This window comes from Anopheles merus, unplaced genomic scaffold, assembly GCF_017562075.2.
Source record: "Anopheles merus strain MAF unplaced genomic scaffold, AmerM5.1 LNR4000448, whole genome shotgun sequence".
NCBI lineage: Eukaryota > Metazoa > Arthropoda > Insecta > Diptera > Culicidae > Anopheles > Anopheles merus.
This window is the reverse complement of record NW_024428028.1, coordinates 16,018-33,671: the sequence shown is the minus strand read 5'-3', so window position 1 is coordinate 33,671 and position 17,654 is coordinate 16,018. Positions and strand designations below refer to the sequence as shown.

Genomic DNA, 17,654 nt, shown 5'->3' with positions numbered 1-17,654 from the left:
AACATCCGCGCCACTTACCGCTGTGAGGCTACCGACGATGAGAAGGCGTTTTACGTTCAAGTAATACATTTCTAGTTATCACAGTTGCAATAATAGTGACTTTTACGTATCGTGTGTTTGTAGTGTTCATCGCAATGAATGATCTCATATCTAGAAACGTAAAACCACGTCCATATCACCGTTGCAATAGCCATCAATGATCGTGCACCCCCCCTGGTCGACATGAGCATGATTAGCGCGCCTACATGTATGCAACTTTCACGCGGGTGTTAGATTTGCCGTCGTATACGCCCATCACACACTCACAAACACTAAACAAAAATTGATTTTCGAAAATTAGTTCAGCTGATAATAATAATGACATAGCAATAATGTATGTTTTTTCTTCCGTTCTACTCTCGTTCAGGTGGTTGTTGTGGCTCCACGAAGAAACGTACCATTGTCGGCGGTTGGGCATGGGCCTGGTGGTTGGTAACCGACGTCCAGCGCCTCTCGCTAGAGGTGATGACGCTGAATCCCATGTGCGAAATGGTTGAGACGGCCCAGGGTGTCCCACTGACCGTAACCGGAGTGGCACAGTGCAAAATCATGAAGGTATTTATACTGGACGCCGATACGGATAGGACAAGTAACCGTGTTGGTTGTTCGGTCCGGTCTAATTTATTCTATTTAAATCCTGTTTTATTTATTTTGTTTAGCAATAATTTTGTAGTTTTAAGGATAACAATCAGGAACTCCACTATGGCCATACTACTGCTGACCGCTGCCCGTAGGCAGTTACTATTTTTAGTTTATTATTTTCTAGTGGTTGGTAGTGGACCTGTTCCTGAAGAATAAAAAATGGTTTATATTACTTTTTTTCAATTACCATTACCAGTTCTTAACTATATTCCGATTTCTCGTATAGCTTTAGTTGCATGTATTAACTTTTATGTCAAAGTAATACTTTTATTAAATTTAAAATTACCACAAAATTGATTTTTGTTGCAAATGTTGTACCATTTAAGTACAGTTGTTTAGCTTAGTATACTTTTTAGAGCTTCCATATTATCTTCCAGTATCGTTTGCGCTCCTCAGACGAGATATTCTAGCGCATTTGAGAACGCGAATAGATGCGTAGTTGCATACATTTAATTTTCGACATCGATGTAACTTCTCACTCGTCCAGTAAACACTTTCCAAGGGCAGTGCAGTCGCAAAGTGTAGTCCGTTCAATTTCAAACTACTCAGTGCCGGTAAAGGTAGCAACTTCACCGCTAGACTTGATCAAAGCAGTGTAGCATATATGATATCCTTTTATTCTAGCCCTTAACGTTAGTGTTAAGATTTAATTGTTCCTCTTATCGATAGCAATTTACTGTCTGGTTTTTATTTTAGATCAAAAGAGAAAATGTAAGTTTCTAGTTCTTTCTACCTTTCTTTGATGTGTCTCTAGCACCTGTGTATGATCTCTTAGTGTTACCACCATTTCATTTTCAGCCCGATGTGTGTCGCTATTATGTCCCCGACTCTTGTAGCTCGCTGTAATAGTGCTAAAGCGGCCTCACACACTATTTCGGAGCTTGCCTCTTTTTTTAATTGTGTCCCTCTATTATTTTGGCTTTTGTGTTTCACTGTACAAGCTTAAAACAGGAGTACACACATCTATATTCGTTTTTGTTATAATGTAATTGAATATCGTATGGTTGCCAATCCTACACTTCTAGAAATAATATTGTTAAAAAGGAATCTATTCCAAACGTTCAACAGCTAGTACCGTTTGGATCATGATCGATCAATGTTAATCTATGTAGTTGTAACGATGTGCGTATTACATACATCGCGAATGTCCCGTTGGGCGCTCAAGCGCTCAGGAAAGTGTCTTTAAGTCGCTGGAAGAGCATCCATTCTACACTCCCTCGCGATCAACCTGCAGTCCGTTCGTTGCATTTTCCGGCCATACAACGTGAGATTATTGTCTAAAACGTCCCCTAGTTCCCTGCAAAGATTCTGCGATCCTGGTACACGATTGAGTTAGTTTGCAGTAGTATACGGATGTCGGTATCATGGTAACGCCTAGGAAGACATCATCTGTTTAGATCGACCTGCGAAAGGATGCTGCATACCCTGTTCCGGCTGTACAACAAGCACTATGCGAGAACACAAAAGCACAGGATGAAATGCAGCAGGCCGATGGGTTGCGTTGTCCAGGGACTCATCGAGGCGGCCATCATGACCATTATCATTGAAAAGTCACTATTAAAACTTAAACTATTTTTGTTTGTGTTTGTGTATGTAAACATTAGCGAGAAGATAATTATAGCAATCGTTTGAAAATGAATAGCTCAGCTTGTCGTATATCTTGAACTTTCGTGTGTACTGTTTGCACTGCGTGACGTGTGATGTCCTCTGCACTGCTATGGAGCAATGCTTTTCATGTAGATTTAGATGAACATGTTTAGTTGTTGTAGTCATATTATATGTTACTTTTAGTTCCATAATTAGTTTTACCATATATTTTCTCTCTTTCTTTTTAGCTTCTCTTCGTAGCTGTTGTTGCTTTTTGAAATTTTATGAGCTTTTCTGATTTTTTATTTCAAACATATTTCGTATTATTATTATCATTATTTTTATATATCCCTATATGTTGATTTTATATTTTTATAAGAAAAAGAAATGAAAAAGAAATTCACATCCTTATTCAGTCGGTTATCATTCATCGTCTCTTTCCAACCTTTTCCTTTTCCTTTCCTTTACCAAATCATTCCTTCAACCACCAATATCCATCAAACCCAATTTGCCCAATTGTGCGATAACTTTCGTGCAATACCCTGCCTAGTTCCCTCTCCCTTACCTTCCTCTCAGTTTCTTTTCATCAAAAACGCTCATCGCCAATATCCGTCACTATTTCCGTTTGGTTTCCTTTTTTTCTCGACGATCTTTCTTTTGCCCACACTCCCCCACTAGAGCTAGAGTAATCCCAAAAAAACAACCATCACAGTGTAGAGATCAGTTTCGAATTAGCAATGCTAGAATCGGTTTCGGTACTACTGAACTCTTGTGCCTAGCGAAGAAGATTGATTTTTGTTTTTGTTTTGTGTTTAATTATTCTTTTTTCCTTTCTAGAGAAAAAAAAAACGTTCTAGAATCTAGACGCATTCAAGCAGTCATCCTAGATTGCTGGCTTGAGAAGCGTGATTAGCGTGCTTGCCTCAGGTTTTCGTTCGAATGTTTATTTTATTTCGTGTGACCATTCGCGTGCCATTGTGAGTTCCCTAGCGATGCAAGGTGTGTGTGTTGTATAGTTATTATTTCTCTTTTTTTCATCTGATAGATTTCTGATACGTTTCTGCAGTGTACTTCTATCGCTCTATAGCTCCATAGAAATAAGTCAACCGTTAGGGTTGCAAAGCGTGCGTGTTCAATTTTTTCTCTTTGTTTTTGTTATGTTTTTACGTAACCATAAACCATGACACACATTTGAATGAGAATTAGTTTTTGAACTTGGAATGATTTTTCACTTTTTCGTATAAATGGTGTGCCAGGACTTGCAATTAGATAGATATGAGCCTAGAGCCATTGAATGCTTATATGTATGCTATTTTTAACAATGGAAAATGTCACCCATTTTTCATCTCTAGATACATCACAAAAATGTGGCTAAATTAGTAAAAATATTTTGCCAATTAAATCAATGTAAATGCCCATATGTAATTTGCGCACGGTTAATTGCCGTACACGAATAAAAGAAGCAAAATTAACGTTTTCCATCGTCGATTTTATCACCCGCAAAGCTAAATGCTGAATGTTTTGTTTGTAAATTTTGATGTGCATAATTGATTTTTCTCTCTTGCCTTACCGTTTGACCGTTGCGTTTCAAATCTTGATGTTCACCTACACAAAGAATCAATTTATTCCTTACTTTCGGTTTGAAATGGCACCTGCTCCAAATAGTACCCATTCATTTTGTTTTGGCGTGCACAAATTTCAACTATCTCCCGATTTTACACGAAACTTTGCACTTTGCAAGCGGAAACAAAAATAGTAATAGGAGTCCAGCAATCGAAACTGGGGACTAAATGTTAGTTCTGATCTATTTGGCAACTCGCGCGTCAAAGAACACAAAATTTCGCGATCGATTTTACCTTTTTTGTCAATCACGTCTAGGAGATAGATCCTCTCAAATCCCAAACGGGCTTCGCGGCGGATAGCTGTTTCTCATCCCCGACTGTGGTTTTTCTTTCTCGTTTCATTTCTTTTTCTTATAGATGATGAACGTCTATTATTTTCACCACCAGGCCGACGAGCTGCTTGGCACGGCGAGCGAGCAATTTTTGGGCAAATCGGTAAAGGAAATCAAGATGACAATCCTGCAAACGCTCGAAGGTCACCTGCGAGCGATTCTTGGTAAGTGGTCGAGGTGGGATGTATGCACGAATAGCATAACTAATTAAAATGACACAGCAAGAAGGAAACATATATTGTACGAAGTGATGAATGTTTATTTAAATTGATACTTATTTATCATTACGTCTTCAATTGATGTTGTGTTTATAGATGTATTTTCAACCTACCTTTGAATAATAAAAATGATTTCGATCTATTAATTTTTATTTGTTTCCCTAATCTGTGCTGAAACTGTCAATTCTGCATAATGGAAAAATAACGCGTACCTTGTATTCACACTACAATTATGAAAGCATTTTCAGATCCAGCCGTTTTTTAAAGAACAAAAATTTATATTCCCATTTATTTGTGATCTTCCTGAACTGCTTTTCATTTGTAACGCGTAACTCGAACAGAAACGTCTAATCCCTCGGGACTCATTTTTCATCAACACATCACTTACCCAAAAAGGTAAGTTGTGCGGTTTAATGCTTCGGACAGATTCATCCAGGTGTACGCAATGCAATGAATATCAGCGTATACGTCCCCAAATAAGAACCGTTTGTGCTGTGCAGCTCAACATAACAGAGTCATAGCCATAGTATCTCACATGAACCGTGGAAAATCCACAAGAAAAGAAACCAAACTGTCAAACGTTAATACCCTCCGTATGGTGTGGTGAAGGCAAAAAATAAATTTAAGTAAACAGCATTGCTCGAGAAAAGAAAAAAACGCATACAGCATTAACTTTTGGCTCTTGTCCCGCTGACCATCCGTATTGTCAGTCAGCCATCAGTCGGGACTGCGAAGTCACGTCCGCCAGAAAGTGCAGAAGTGTATAATTTGCGAAATTTGCTTGCTTTTCCTTGTCTTCTCGGTAGGTGCAGTTGATGAGCTTATCTTAAAGTTGCTTTTCCATCCTATTTTATAAGGCTCGTGCTCGTTGATTTTAAGTGCATAAAATAAGAACACAAAATATATCAATTCATGATAAAAAAAAATTTAAGGAATTTGTGAATCAGTGCTGATAGCTATTTTATTAAGGAAAATTCATAACAAGAATTCGATTCTGGTCTCAATAAAGTGATATTTATTGGTACGATACATTGCAAAAAAAAAACAAACACACAAAACAATTATTACAAGAGACCTTCATCCTTGAAAGTAAAAGCTGATGCAATAATGGGTTATCAAAAGGTAAAGGAAGCATTTTATGTTCAGTTGCAATCAACTTCGCTCACTTTACCGGCACACTAACAGCCTCGCTCAATCTCATACCGCTATTGGGTTGAGCGTGAGCATTGCAGGGTTGGCTTACTTGTGGTGAATAAAGCCGTTAGTTATTTTCTATCAGCACCAATTATAAAATTGTGTCAACATATCAATTAGTTATCAAAGATATACATACATTTTATCTTCTTCTCAGCGTAACGTTCTTCGCGTATATGCCGGCCTATACAGACTTTCGATACCTAAAGGGTGTTTTGAATTGATTACAATGATGTTTTCTAAAAAAAACATCATTTGGAGTAGTTTTCGTGTGGCATTCATCTGTACACATGATAAACTAAATAAATCCTACTGTGGAGCCATAATTAAACATGATGATATGATTGCAAACTTCCACAGCTTGCTTGCAACATTCCCTTACCGATATGCAACATTCCCCTAATTGATTGAACTATTCCTTACATGATTTAAAACCCTTATGGGGGGATGCTCTATTCTAGACTTGAACCCACGATGAGCATGTAGCTAAGGCGTGCGAGTTGACGACCGTACCACGGGACAGGCATTTTATATTCTTGTAATAGAGTCATCTGGATGTTGAAGCAATGAAGTTTTGAATTGAATACTCTACTGTTAAGTTTGTTTTTATTCGCAGAAAATTGAAATCAGAACAGAAAAGGCCTCATTTGTTTCGGAAAATACTCATACCAGTACTGCGAGTAAATGTGGCTAAAACTAATTTCACGTGTATTCGCCACAATACGTTGCCATAATACACAATGAATAAACACTGGGTCCACTAACCCTGCAACTGTGGCAAGGAATGCGTTTTAGTACGAGCCAATCGTCACCAGCTGACACTGCTTTTCGAATCAGACTTGTGTCGACAGTCGGCGCGTCGTGAGTGTGTCTTCAGAACCGGCTGATAAGGGAACATCGAAAGAGTTTGGTTCGTACCAACGCAAACAAGTGCCTCCATTCCAGTTAGTTCCGTTCATCAAACACCAGTACGCTTTACGTATTGCAGCGAGTGCGTCATCGGGTGCTGTGAACGTTGGAAATGTGTTGTCTAAGGTCAAAATGTGATTATCTTACAATTGATGCCACGAGCTTTGCGTATTCAAGCTACAAGGCTTATTTCGGTGCCACTCATTGGTGAAACACTTTTAAACCATTATTGTACCACCATGCTAAATGACATAACATGATAACAAAGAAAAAAGTTATATCTGTTGTCTCAGAAAATGTGTTAAAATGAACTGGAGGAGCGATTGAAACGCGGTTATTAAATGTGCTTAGCATCTCATTAAAAGTGTGATATTTTTATTTGTGGATAAAAAAAATCTAGTTCCATTTGGTCGAAGTTGATCACGATCCGATGTTTGGCGCCAAGTTGTAACTTACTATGGACCACACTGTGGCCATAAGCAATTGTTACATGATACAGGTTTTTCTAGTTACTACCCCCCTCAACCACCAGCAATTGGCATTGCAAACGAAAGAGGCCAAAGTGAACAGCTCTACTTTGTAAAGTAGCATTTTACAACGTCGAAATTGCTTGTCACGTGCAAAATTACCTCCTACCCTCCTTCTTCGGCCCATCGACAGGACGCTTTACTCTTGGCGCGAACGCTACACCGAGAATTAGTGAGGCCGTTCGCTAAGAGTGTCTATTTTCATCCAGTAAACAGTACAGGGTAACGTTGCCGGTTTATTGATTTTTTGCACATGGCTTGAATCGACTTTTCACGGTACAAGACCTCCTGTTGCATGCTTGATTTAGTGGTGGTGGTAGGTGAACTGGTACTGGTTGCTGGAAATAGTTTGGGCACCAAACAATCGTTACCAAAACAACGATTGCATGAATAACCCATCGGGGGTGTTCGATACAAAGATACCGGTATAGAAACGCAAGCTTACCTTTATGGCATTTCTTTTGATGATGGGTTGGCAGCTATCTGCGATTGTGCTTGATTGCGATACAGATAGCAGCAGTCCGTCTTACCACGGTAGTGTAGAGCTGGGGGGCTGATAACACTAGCGACAAATCTTGCAGCAGAATCGCTAACCATCAACCGGTAGTGGAGTTGTTGGAAGTAACCCCACGATAAGCAAACTGCGCTTGTATGCCGTTGTCTCAGTTTTTTTTTATATCTTGGACCCAAGTTTCTGCTCCACGGAAGGTCCATTTGCAAGACGACTTTATTACACTATCCGTCAAGGTGGTGCTCGGTGGTGTGCCCCAAGATAAACACTGGCGAAGATTGTTTGCGTTTTGAGGTAGTGCTAGTACACTTCCACTTCCGCGAATTGATTATACTTCCGCGTAGAGAGCGGTAAATAGTATTAAAAGCGGTTCCCTTCTTACTCTTGAACGGAATCGATTGGTCATTTGCAGGAATCGATACGCTCACAAAGCGACGGTTCATCGTGATCTTGAAGGTTAGCCGTGTCCGTGTGCTTGCGAAGCGCAGTGCAGTTTGCATTCGAGTGCAGTCGGGCAGCAACATCGAGACCAGGCTGTGCTGCAGCCAACTTTGTGATGGCATTAAACAGTGTAGAGACCATTTATTTTTTGTCTTCCGAACAGCCTACAGCGTCATTAACGGCAAGCACCGGTCCTACAGAGGAAATAGTAGTTTAATTTCCGTTAAAGTGTTTAAAGTAAACAGTGCCGAGTGACTGAAAAGTTGAAAAGTACAATTCGCTATAACAACGATCTGCTGAAGTGATTCGCTTTAGCGATAAGAAACTGCACATACATCGTTCGAGGGCCCAGTGAAGTTATACAATCAAAGCCCTCTACCGATCGCCCTTCCTGTCCAGTGCTTCACAAGTTCTTCTCCGGTTTTGTACCGAGTGCATTGGACGAACGTCGAACTATCCGGACTCTGTTGGAACAGTTTCAAAAGTTCCGAACCAAACAGATGGGTTTCGTCTGGATGGGTATGCTACAGCTGGGCATGATCTTTGGCGCTACGTACGGTATCATCAAAAGGTAATGAAAAGTGTCCCCCCTCCCCTGTACTGTGTCACCGTGTAGACATCACGCCGCTATTATCTACGTTCTTTTGTAGCGAAATGCATTTTACGGTCCATGGTGTGCTTTGGATTTACTAGAAATGTGATGTAAAGTTTTACAGTTGCACCACTTTCCTTTTCATTGTCATTTGTGGTAATGGTTTGAATAAAAAGCAAGGGCAATAAAATAAACTAACCCTCCCCCCCCTCCCCTCTCCCCCCTCCTCCCTCAGATTATCATTGCTGTGCTTCTTCGTTAACCCGAGTCATAGGTTGCATAGCCGAGTATGTTCTGTTCATTATGTAGGCATAACGTGACCATTGTTGAAGGTGATCATCATTCAAGTTCATATTAATTGAGGACAATGTTAGTCTGCTGGAAGTAATTTCTTTTATTCAGATCATTGAATTTTTTTCTACGTTAGTAGCTGAGCGCAGTTAAGAGCTATAGAATCGTTTATGCGATCTGACAAACAGTTGGTATTTTACAAAGTATAGTGATATTTTTTGTGCCTTATTCATCATTGTTATTATAATGCGCTTTTCTTGTTGGATATGACAGTTGGATATGACATGAGAGATGTTTAGTTCATTGTTTTAATTATGCTACTTTACTGCAAGTTATGTGTACATAAATAAACACTAATTTTTTTTCGCAGCTTTTATATACTTAGTTTATTGCAAACATATCTCTGCTTTAGTTTTTTATGCTTTTCCTTTTTCTCAAGTTTTTTGTTAATTATTTTGTCTTTGAGCGAGTTCTATGGTTGTTTTCAGTAATTAATGAAGGGTTTTCAACATGCCCGTCATGGGTTCAAGCCCCGAATATACCGTGCCCCCATATGTAGGACTGACTATCCTGCTATGGTAACAATAATAAGTCACTGAAAGCCAAGCTCACTTCACTAGTGGGTACAGGCAGGCCTTGACCGACACCGGTTGTTGTGCCAAAGAAGTAGAAGAAGAAGAATGAAGGGTTTAATATTACTGCCGAATCCTTTCTCATTTACTTTTGATTGTTCTGACATTTTAAAATATTGTACTATTCATCACTTCTTGAATTTTGTTTCCACTAGTTTTGTTAATTCATGCATAAGATTATGCATCGCAAGACAACGGTACACAAGAACTCAAAACACTTCCGATGAATAATTCGTACCATTATTGTCACCACTACCTACCATTACAGGAACGCTTACAGTCGAGGAGGTGTACAAAGACCGCGACCAGTTCGCGGCACTGGTGCGCGAGGTCGCGGCCCCTGACGTCGGCAGGATGGGCATCGAGATACTGTCCTTTACGATCAAGGATGTGTACGACGATGTCCAGTACCTGCAGTCGCTCGGTAAGGCGCAGACGGCGAGCGTGAAGCGCGATGCTGATGCGGGTGTTGCCGAGGCTAATCGTGACGCCGGCATACGGGAGGCCGAGTGCGAGAAGAGCGCCATGGACGTCAAGTACTCAACCGACACCAAGATCGAGGACAACGCACGCATGTACAAGCTGCAGAAGGCAAACTTTGATCAGGAAATTAATACGGCGGTAAGGCTAGCAGGCTCTTTCTAGCAGCATTCATCGATACCATGATGCTAACATTTTCTCTTGTTTTTTCTGGTTTTTGTATCTCCCAGAAAGCAGAATCGCAGCTCGCGTACGAACTGCAGGCTGCCAAAATTCGCCAGCGCATCCGTAACGAGGAAATTCAGATCGATATCGTAGAGCGCCGCAAGCAGATCGAGATCGAAACGCAGGAAATCAATCGAAAGGATTGCGAACTGAACGCCACGGTGAAGCTGCCGGCGGAGGCGGAGAGCTACCGCGTGCAAGCGATTGCCGAGGGCAAACGCACGCAAACGGTCGAAAGCGCACGGGCCGAGGCAGAGCGCATCAAGAAGATCGGATCGGCGGAAGCGTACGCCATCGAGCAGGTCGGAAAAGCGGAAGCGGAACGGATGCGTATGAAGGCCAACGTATACAAGATGTACGGCGATGCGGCCATCATGAATATCGTGCTCGAATCACTGCCTAAGGTACTGTGTTAAACTGACTACCGTTATCCAAACCTCCGATCGGAAATTCTGATTCGTTTTCTAAAGCATCAGGATTTTCAGTAAAGTACGAATCAGTTGCGATAGTATTAAACTACAGGAGATAATCAACGCATTCTGTGTGTGGTGTGCGACCAATGACATGGAAATCTCCATCATCAAGTGGCATTGAACTGGACTAAAAACTCACCTTCAGGACACATATGAGAACATTATTGGCAGAGCAAACAAAATGTTAGGTTTCGTTATCCGACAATCTACTGAATTTAGAGATCCTTTGTTTTTAAAGACATTGTTTAATGTCTAGTCTGATCCATCCTTGAGATCAGCTGGGTAGTGTGGTGTCCTTAAACAATAGGGGGCGAAAATTGAATCTTTGCAACGTAGATTTACTAGAGTCGCCGTTCGTTGCCTCCCTTGAAGGGGAAATTTGAATACGCCTGACTACCGCACGCGATGTTTGTTGCTTGGGCTGCAATCTCCCGAACATCGCTGAAAAGTTGCACAAAGTGTGTTTGTAGCCAAGCTGTTGAAGCATCAGACTGACGCTCCTGAGCTGCTAAAACATATCCCCATATCCCCAGCCAGAACTCATAGACAACGTACATTTTTGCAAAATGAGTATAGAAGAACTTTAGCCTCATACAACGACCATCTCTTGACAATGTGTAGACTGTAGACAATGTGTTCAATTCTCATTTAGAATCATTTGACTCCCATTTGACTACACAAAGCTTTAAAACTAGGATTTTTTTTTATAATTCGTACGCACTCGCGGTCGAAATAAATAAATAAATAACTTATTTCTCATCTCCTTTTTTTATTCAGATCGCAGCTGAAGTTGCGGCGCCATTGGCGAAGACAGAAGAGATCGTCCTGATCGGTGGCAACGATCAAACGACGGGCGATGTGACGCGTCTCGTTGGACAGCTGCCTCCAGCCATCAATGCCCTGACCGGGGTTGACCTATCGAAGGTGCTGGGCAAGATACCCGGGGCGAAAGCATAATAAGGCGAGCTGGCGAACGCATGGAAACCCCGACATCCTGGGCACGACATCTTGAAAGCAAAAGTGCACTCACTCTAGCGAACACAAACGAACGAAACTATGCTTCTGTCTCATAACGTCACTGTTAGGAGGACGAGCGGAAGAAAACGAACAATCTCTTTCGTAGAGTTTACCTTCGGTACCGTACAGAACGAAATCTACCAGTCCATCTACTACAGCAACCTCGATCGATATTTCTATGATATTCTTATTACACTTGCATCACTTTGCTGCGCAGTTATTGCAACGTGAATCTTGATTACATTATCGTTTCATGGTTATGGGATCTATTGCTTTTATTCTACGTTTTAGTTTTTGCCTTCCGTTACATGTTAATTCTTCTGTATTGCACACGATGATCGAACGCAAAGTATTACGTTCGGTAGGATGGAAATGCACGAGGCGAGATCGCCGCGGCCGCGTCCAATGTGTATAACATTTCAAGCGTCAAATCCTCCACGCTTGCTATCACGCTCGCTATTCTGCAGAGGTACTCAACTTCAGCATTTCAGCGTTTCCGCGCTAGCCGGTAGCCGTAACTGGATTGATTACCGAGCTATACGCGTTTGATTTCTAGCCTCATTCAGTTAGATAGTTTTCTGTTTTTGTTTTTCTCATTTGACGTAACGAATATCTTGTTTAAAAAATGCCATATATTGGCTTGCTAATATTAATTACTGTGTTTGTCACGCTAGACCAGTCAGACGAAGGGTCGATTCCCCGCACCAGTGCGCGAATCAAAAGAGATCAAGAGTCCTCAGCACGCCCGTATGGGATCGACTGGAACTGTAGCGAACACTTTCTTTATATTCTTTTCGCATGCTGCAATATCATGTTAATTACTAGGGTGAGGGATAAATTGGTTTCAAAAAATTTATAAAAAACAACACATTCATTGAGTTGCGTACTCATATAACGCAAGATTTCAAACCTACTTTATATCGCTTCTTTACCACCAGAATCGTTGCAAGTAAAGCCACAAGCTTAAACCGTTCCAATGGTGGTGATGCTAAGAGAATTAATAGATTTCCTTGAATTTCTCTCAAATAAATTAAATGGTTTTCTATAGTTTGATGCAAGAACAAAACATTACTCAATTTAAAAAGAAACACCAACGTAAACATAATTTCTCAAATAGATACATCTTTTAGCACGAAAACGGATGAAAAGATAAAAGAAAAAAGATAAACGACAAATTATACGCAAAAACGAACAAAAATCTAGAGGACTCATGTCGCAAAAAGAATCATGGAATTCTGTGTTCAGTTTTGGATCAACATTATATTGTAAAGCCTGTCCAAACAAGTTGAACCTTTAAAGCAAATTTGAAGTAAAATATTAAAACAAAACGCGTTGAGCAACAGTTAAAACAGTTGAGGAGGTTAGTTCTAGGCAAATTGAATTCCGTTTCTTAGCGACATTTATGAAGAAAAAAAAAAACCGCTTTGTTTGTACTATTAATGTAAAAAATGAAATTTTCACCCAAGTTTTGTACAACAATTGTAGCATATTCATTTCAAAAATTTACCATCGCAGGAATTATTTTTCTTTTTCGGATTTTCATCAAATACGGCCAGTACATTCGTTGGTGGGTGGTAAATTTCGCAATGAATCCAGGACTATTTACACATTCGTACGCGTTGTCCTGCTGTAAAGTGTGCAAACCAAATGCCTACCAACATTTTTGTTGCTTCTCAAAGACTATACTAAGAAATGGAGAAAAGTCAACTATCCATATTTACTAGCAAAGCCACAAATAAACAAATTTCTCCAACTATAGCTATTCGGCCGACGGGTCCGACGGACAGGAAGATAGTATACACACAACACTACTTACATCTGTATAAATCCCATACTATCATATGCAAGTAGCGAACGTAACACACACACATACAGATACACAAACAATAAAAAGAAAACAAACCTCGATTTTGACAATGTTGTATAATATAACGATAAACGAAACAAAAACCAAAAACCATTTTTCCTCTTCCACCATTCTCGAGAGTACATTTAGTGCGCTTCGTAAGATTCCTAGCTCTATGATAAAAAGAACTATACATATATAAAGCAAATCTCTCCTTACAGTGAAGTTAGAAATGTCGTGTAACGCAACTTTCTGTCTTGCTTGATGCCCAATGATTCCTTTCTAAACCGTAACAAACAAACTGAAAATAAATGTTGAACGAAGAAGAAAGAGTATGAACCACATAGAACGAACAACAGACCAGTGTAGACATCGTATCGTAAAACACTCACATACAGACACAAGAAAACATGAATCACGTCGAAGGAGCACACAGTGAAGGGTAGCAGCTACAGTAGTAACAGCAGTAGTAGAAGTAGAACAAACAAAACGGAGCAGCGTAACAAAGAGAAACAACGTACCCAGAAACAAACAAACAAAAAAGAATCAGAAAAGTGTATATTTTTTATACTCCTTATACGAAGACGTGATTATTGAAAGAGTAGACAAACAGACGAACGAAAGAAACCATAAAAGGCAAAGAATAGAGAAGGAGCAAATACAAAAGAAACAAAACAACAGATAACACAACAACAACAACAGTAGTAAACAAAATAATCCACACTCCCACACACGCATACACACACACTCACACAACAGCATCATTTGCATGTGAAGCAATGTCAATGTAGTGAAGCAGAGCAAAATAGGCTGTAACATGATAGAAATGATTCGTAGTGTGATGATGATGATGATGATGATGATAGCGAGCAGCGAGAGATACCACAGTGCTTGACAGAAGTAAGGTGAAGAGCGAAACAGTGTCTAACAAAATCACATACACCATCTAGACAAATATTCAGTGTGCGTGTGCACTAGAAGAAGAAAATCAAGTAAATCGAGTACATTATTGATTTTTGCATGGCATGAAAGGCATACAGTAACAGCCGATTGATCGATGGGGAAAGCTCCCGTGCTCGTGTTCAAATGTTGTTTTCTGTAACCGTTCCACAGTGGCATATGTGTGTATGAATTTGTAACGATATTGAGATTGCATTTATTGAACCAACAGTCCAAACGCTCCAATATTATGTTTGTTCAACAACTCACTTTTTTGCTGGTGTGATTAAAAAAGGGGAAATTAATCAGTGAAAGTGACAACATCCCACAAACAAATACTATAACCAATAACAAACACCATAGACACAGGTGGAATTCAACAATGAAAAATGTAAACAAAGAACCAGATAGAATGTTACCAAGCAATGAAAATTGATTGACGTATAGGATACATAAACAAAAAAAAAAACAAAACGATTGAAGAGAAATAAGAACAAAAGCAAAACCATACAAGTAAATTAAACGAAATACCGTTCGATAATGAACATTAAAAAACACAAGCAAAAAGGAGGATCGAACAACAATAGAGTAAGAAAAGTAACAACGTGAAGAAGAAGAAGATAAAATCTATAGCAAATGGTGGCATTATAAACAACGGTCATTATAACGACTACAACAAAATCGTAAACGGAAGTAAATCGAAGGCAAAACAAAGCAAATGCATTCTAAACACACAATTTATATAATTTCCACGTATAAAAATATTGTAATCTAGCACAATAAGAGCATTTGGGGCGAGCGAAAAGACCAGTAATTTAAGACTCGGAATCATCAGAACACCGTTCCCTCGATCGTGTGCGTCCAGTCCATGCATGAAAGCGCGTAAACTTGTTTGTGTGAGCAATGTATGTCTGTTTTGATGTTTGATTGTTTCACTGTACAAGTAGGTTTTGTCACGAAAATATCAATAGTAACGTTGTACCCCGTTCACGTCATCCAAAACCCCGATTGAACGGATGCACATTTTAATACGCTCGTACATCCAGTGTTTGCTATGGATATTTGGTTGTTTACCATATTTTTTAGGTTTAGCTCTCGGTTTATTGATCGTTTCCTGCATATTTTTGAATCGTATACTACTTAATGGCACCCCCATTGAAAATCAATACAAACTATAAAATCTGGGAAACGCTCCATAAATCTTGGGACGAACCCAAAACAAAATTGGGAAAACCAAATATTCTTGCGAAGCGAACAAAAAATTATGGGAAAATCCTGCAATTGTTCATTATCGGTTTCGTACTCACAGTGCAGCGGAGAAAGTATTGAATTGATAAACTATGTTTTCTCTCTATTTCTGTTTTGGTCTACTTTCTTTGCTGCGTGACAGCGCTATGATTAATGAAAACGCCTTTCGGGTGGGACATGAAAGCGTCTATAAAACACTCATGTCAAAGAAAATCGTTAACAAGATAATAGAAAACAGAAAAGCGTTAAACAGGAGGAACATAATACAATACGACGAACAGAAAAAAAAAACAAATGCGAATATGATTTCTAAACGAAATCAAGAACAGAGATCAAAACAGAGATGCGCGCGTACAAATGAAAACCAGAAACTATAAAATAAAACCAAGACAGTTGCACCTTTCTCCTTCACATCGTCCCATCCCGTCCCATTGCACATCCACTCTAGGCTAGAAGATTTGCTCCGGATGCATTAGTAATCTCGAATTAGTGTCATGTTGATTATAATCCGTTTCGCGTGATGAAAGCCCCGAATGTCACATAAAAGATACCATCAAGTGTCCGGTGGAAGGCAGGAAATATTCACAACTCTCGTCTCACGAATAACAATCGGTTTAATGGTCAGTAAAAAAATGTCCCTTAACACTGCGTAAATCACAATGTAAGCCTCTTCCGACCCAACTAACCAGCCACACACACAAACACACTTATATTAGCCGGCGACAGCGGTGTGTATGAATGATGCAAGATGATGTTTTCTGATTTCAATAAAGTATAACTGAAGCGATCAATAAATGTAATTCCATTAGTGTTGTTTTCTTAATTAATAATTAGTTGGTAAAAGAACACAAAAACTATTGAAAAGACAGTCTTTTCTCTCTCGCTTCTTCCGCTACCTTTCAGGGATGCTGCGACTTATCATACGAGAGGAAAGAGGACGAGCGAAGTGTGTATCCTTTCTCTCTCTCTCTCCTTCCGTTACCTTTGGGGGATGCTGCGACCAATCGAAACGCTACCAATATACCAGGCATCGTAACAGTAGATCATCCAAATCAGGAGGACGTTCTATCGATCCACACTCTCACCATGTCTCGCTCTCGCTAGTGTGAGAGGATCTAAAGCTCCTCTCTCTTATTAAGCGCTTATCACATGCTCTTATCATACGAGAGGAAAGAGGACCAGCGAAGTGTGTATCCTTTCTCTCACTCCTTCCGCTACCTTTGAGGGATGCTGCGACCAATCGAAAGGCTACCAAAATACCAGGCATCGTAACAGGAGATCATCCAAATCAGGAGGTAGCTCTATCGATCCACACTCTCACCATGTCTCGCTCTCGCAAGTTTAGTAGTTCTCCTCTCCATCCAAACCAGGAGGAAGCTATATCGATGCTCTTCATCGATCATGTTGATCCATTTGTCACGCTCTTACTAGTGTGAGCATATTTGTAGCTTACTCTCTCTTGCTCTGTAATGGGATGGGATACGAAGCCCCATTGAGGGATAATACAGGCTCTCCCATCCAACTCCTATTCCGACACGTCCTCGTCGTGCAGAGTGGTAACATGTGCCTCCACATATCCAAGCTTGGGTACACGGGCTTGACCCAACCCCTCGGGCGGATGGTGGCACATGGCGAACCAGGAGGGGGGTGGGTATCCCGGGAAACTGGGTGCCTGAACGTCGGGGGGGGCAACCCGACGCTAAACAAAACGGTCACGTGGGCGCGAGGCCAGTCACCCAGTCCCATGAATCAACGACTACGGAAAGCCACAGAAGTTTTCGAAACGGACATCCCGATACCGACCATACGCAATGCCCCCGGACTACTCTGAAAATGGGCTCATGGAACGTACGCACTCTAAGCGAAGCCGGAGCCTTGAAAAAACTTGA

General features: G+C 40.4%; 1 protein-coding gene across 4 annotated transcripts; it reads left to right on the top strand.

The window, feature by feature from the left end:
- Positions 1 to 370: 370 nt before the first annotated feature.
- On the top strand, positions 371 to 16,565 carry LOC121602419 (flotillin-2-like). Of its 4 annotated transcripts, none has more exons than XM_041931184.1 (5): positions 371 to 594; positions 4,278 to 4,386; positions 9,806 to 10,158; positions 10,248 to 10,646; positions 11,493 to 16,565. In XM_041931184.1, exons 1-5 carry the CDS (start codon positions 376 to 378, stop codon positions 11,670 to 11,672), a joined length of 1,260 nt encoding a protein of 419 aa, XP_041787118.1. In that variant the 5' UTR covers positions 371 to 375; the 3' UTR covers positions 11,673 to 16,565. The 4 variants fall into 4 exon arrangements, with proteins under 4 accessions (XP_041787118.1, XP_041787117.1, XP_041787119.1 ...); XM_041931183.1 differs by having other exon boundaries at positions 382 to 594; positions 4,248 to 4,386; XM_041931185.1 differs by lacking the exons at positions 371 to 594; positions 4,278 to 4,386 and adding exons at positions 6,472 to 6,544; positions 8,186 to 8,593.
- The last annotated feature ends 1,089 nt before the right edge of the window (positions 16,566 to 17,654 follow it).

Coding starts and splice junctions, on each gene's coding strand:
- LOC121602419 (XM_041931184.1), top strand. CDS start 376: ATGTTTTTTCTTCCGTTCTACTCTCGTTCAGGTGGTTGTTGTGGCTCC. Junction 595..4,277: donor CACAGTGCAAAATCATGAAG/GTATTTATACTG, acceptor TTTCACCACCAG/GCCGACGAGCTGCTTGGCAC. Junction 10,647..11,492: donor TGCTCGAATCACTGCCTAAG/GTACTGTGTTAA, acceptor TTTTTTATTCAG/ATCGCAGCTGAAGTTGCGGC.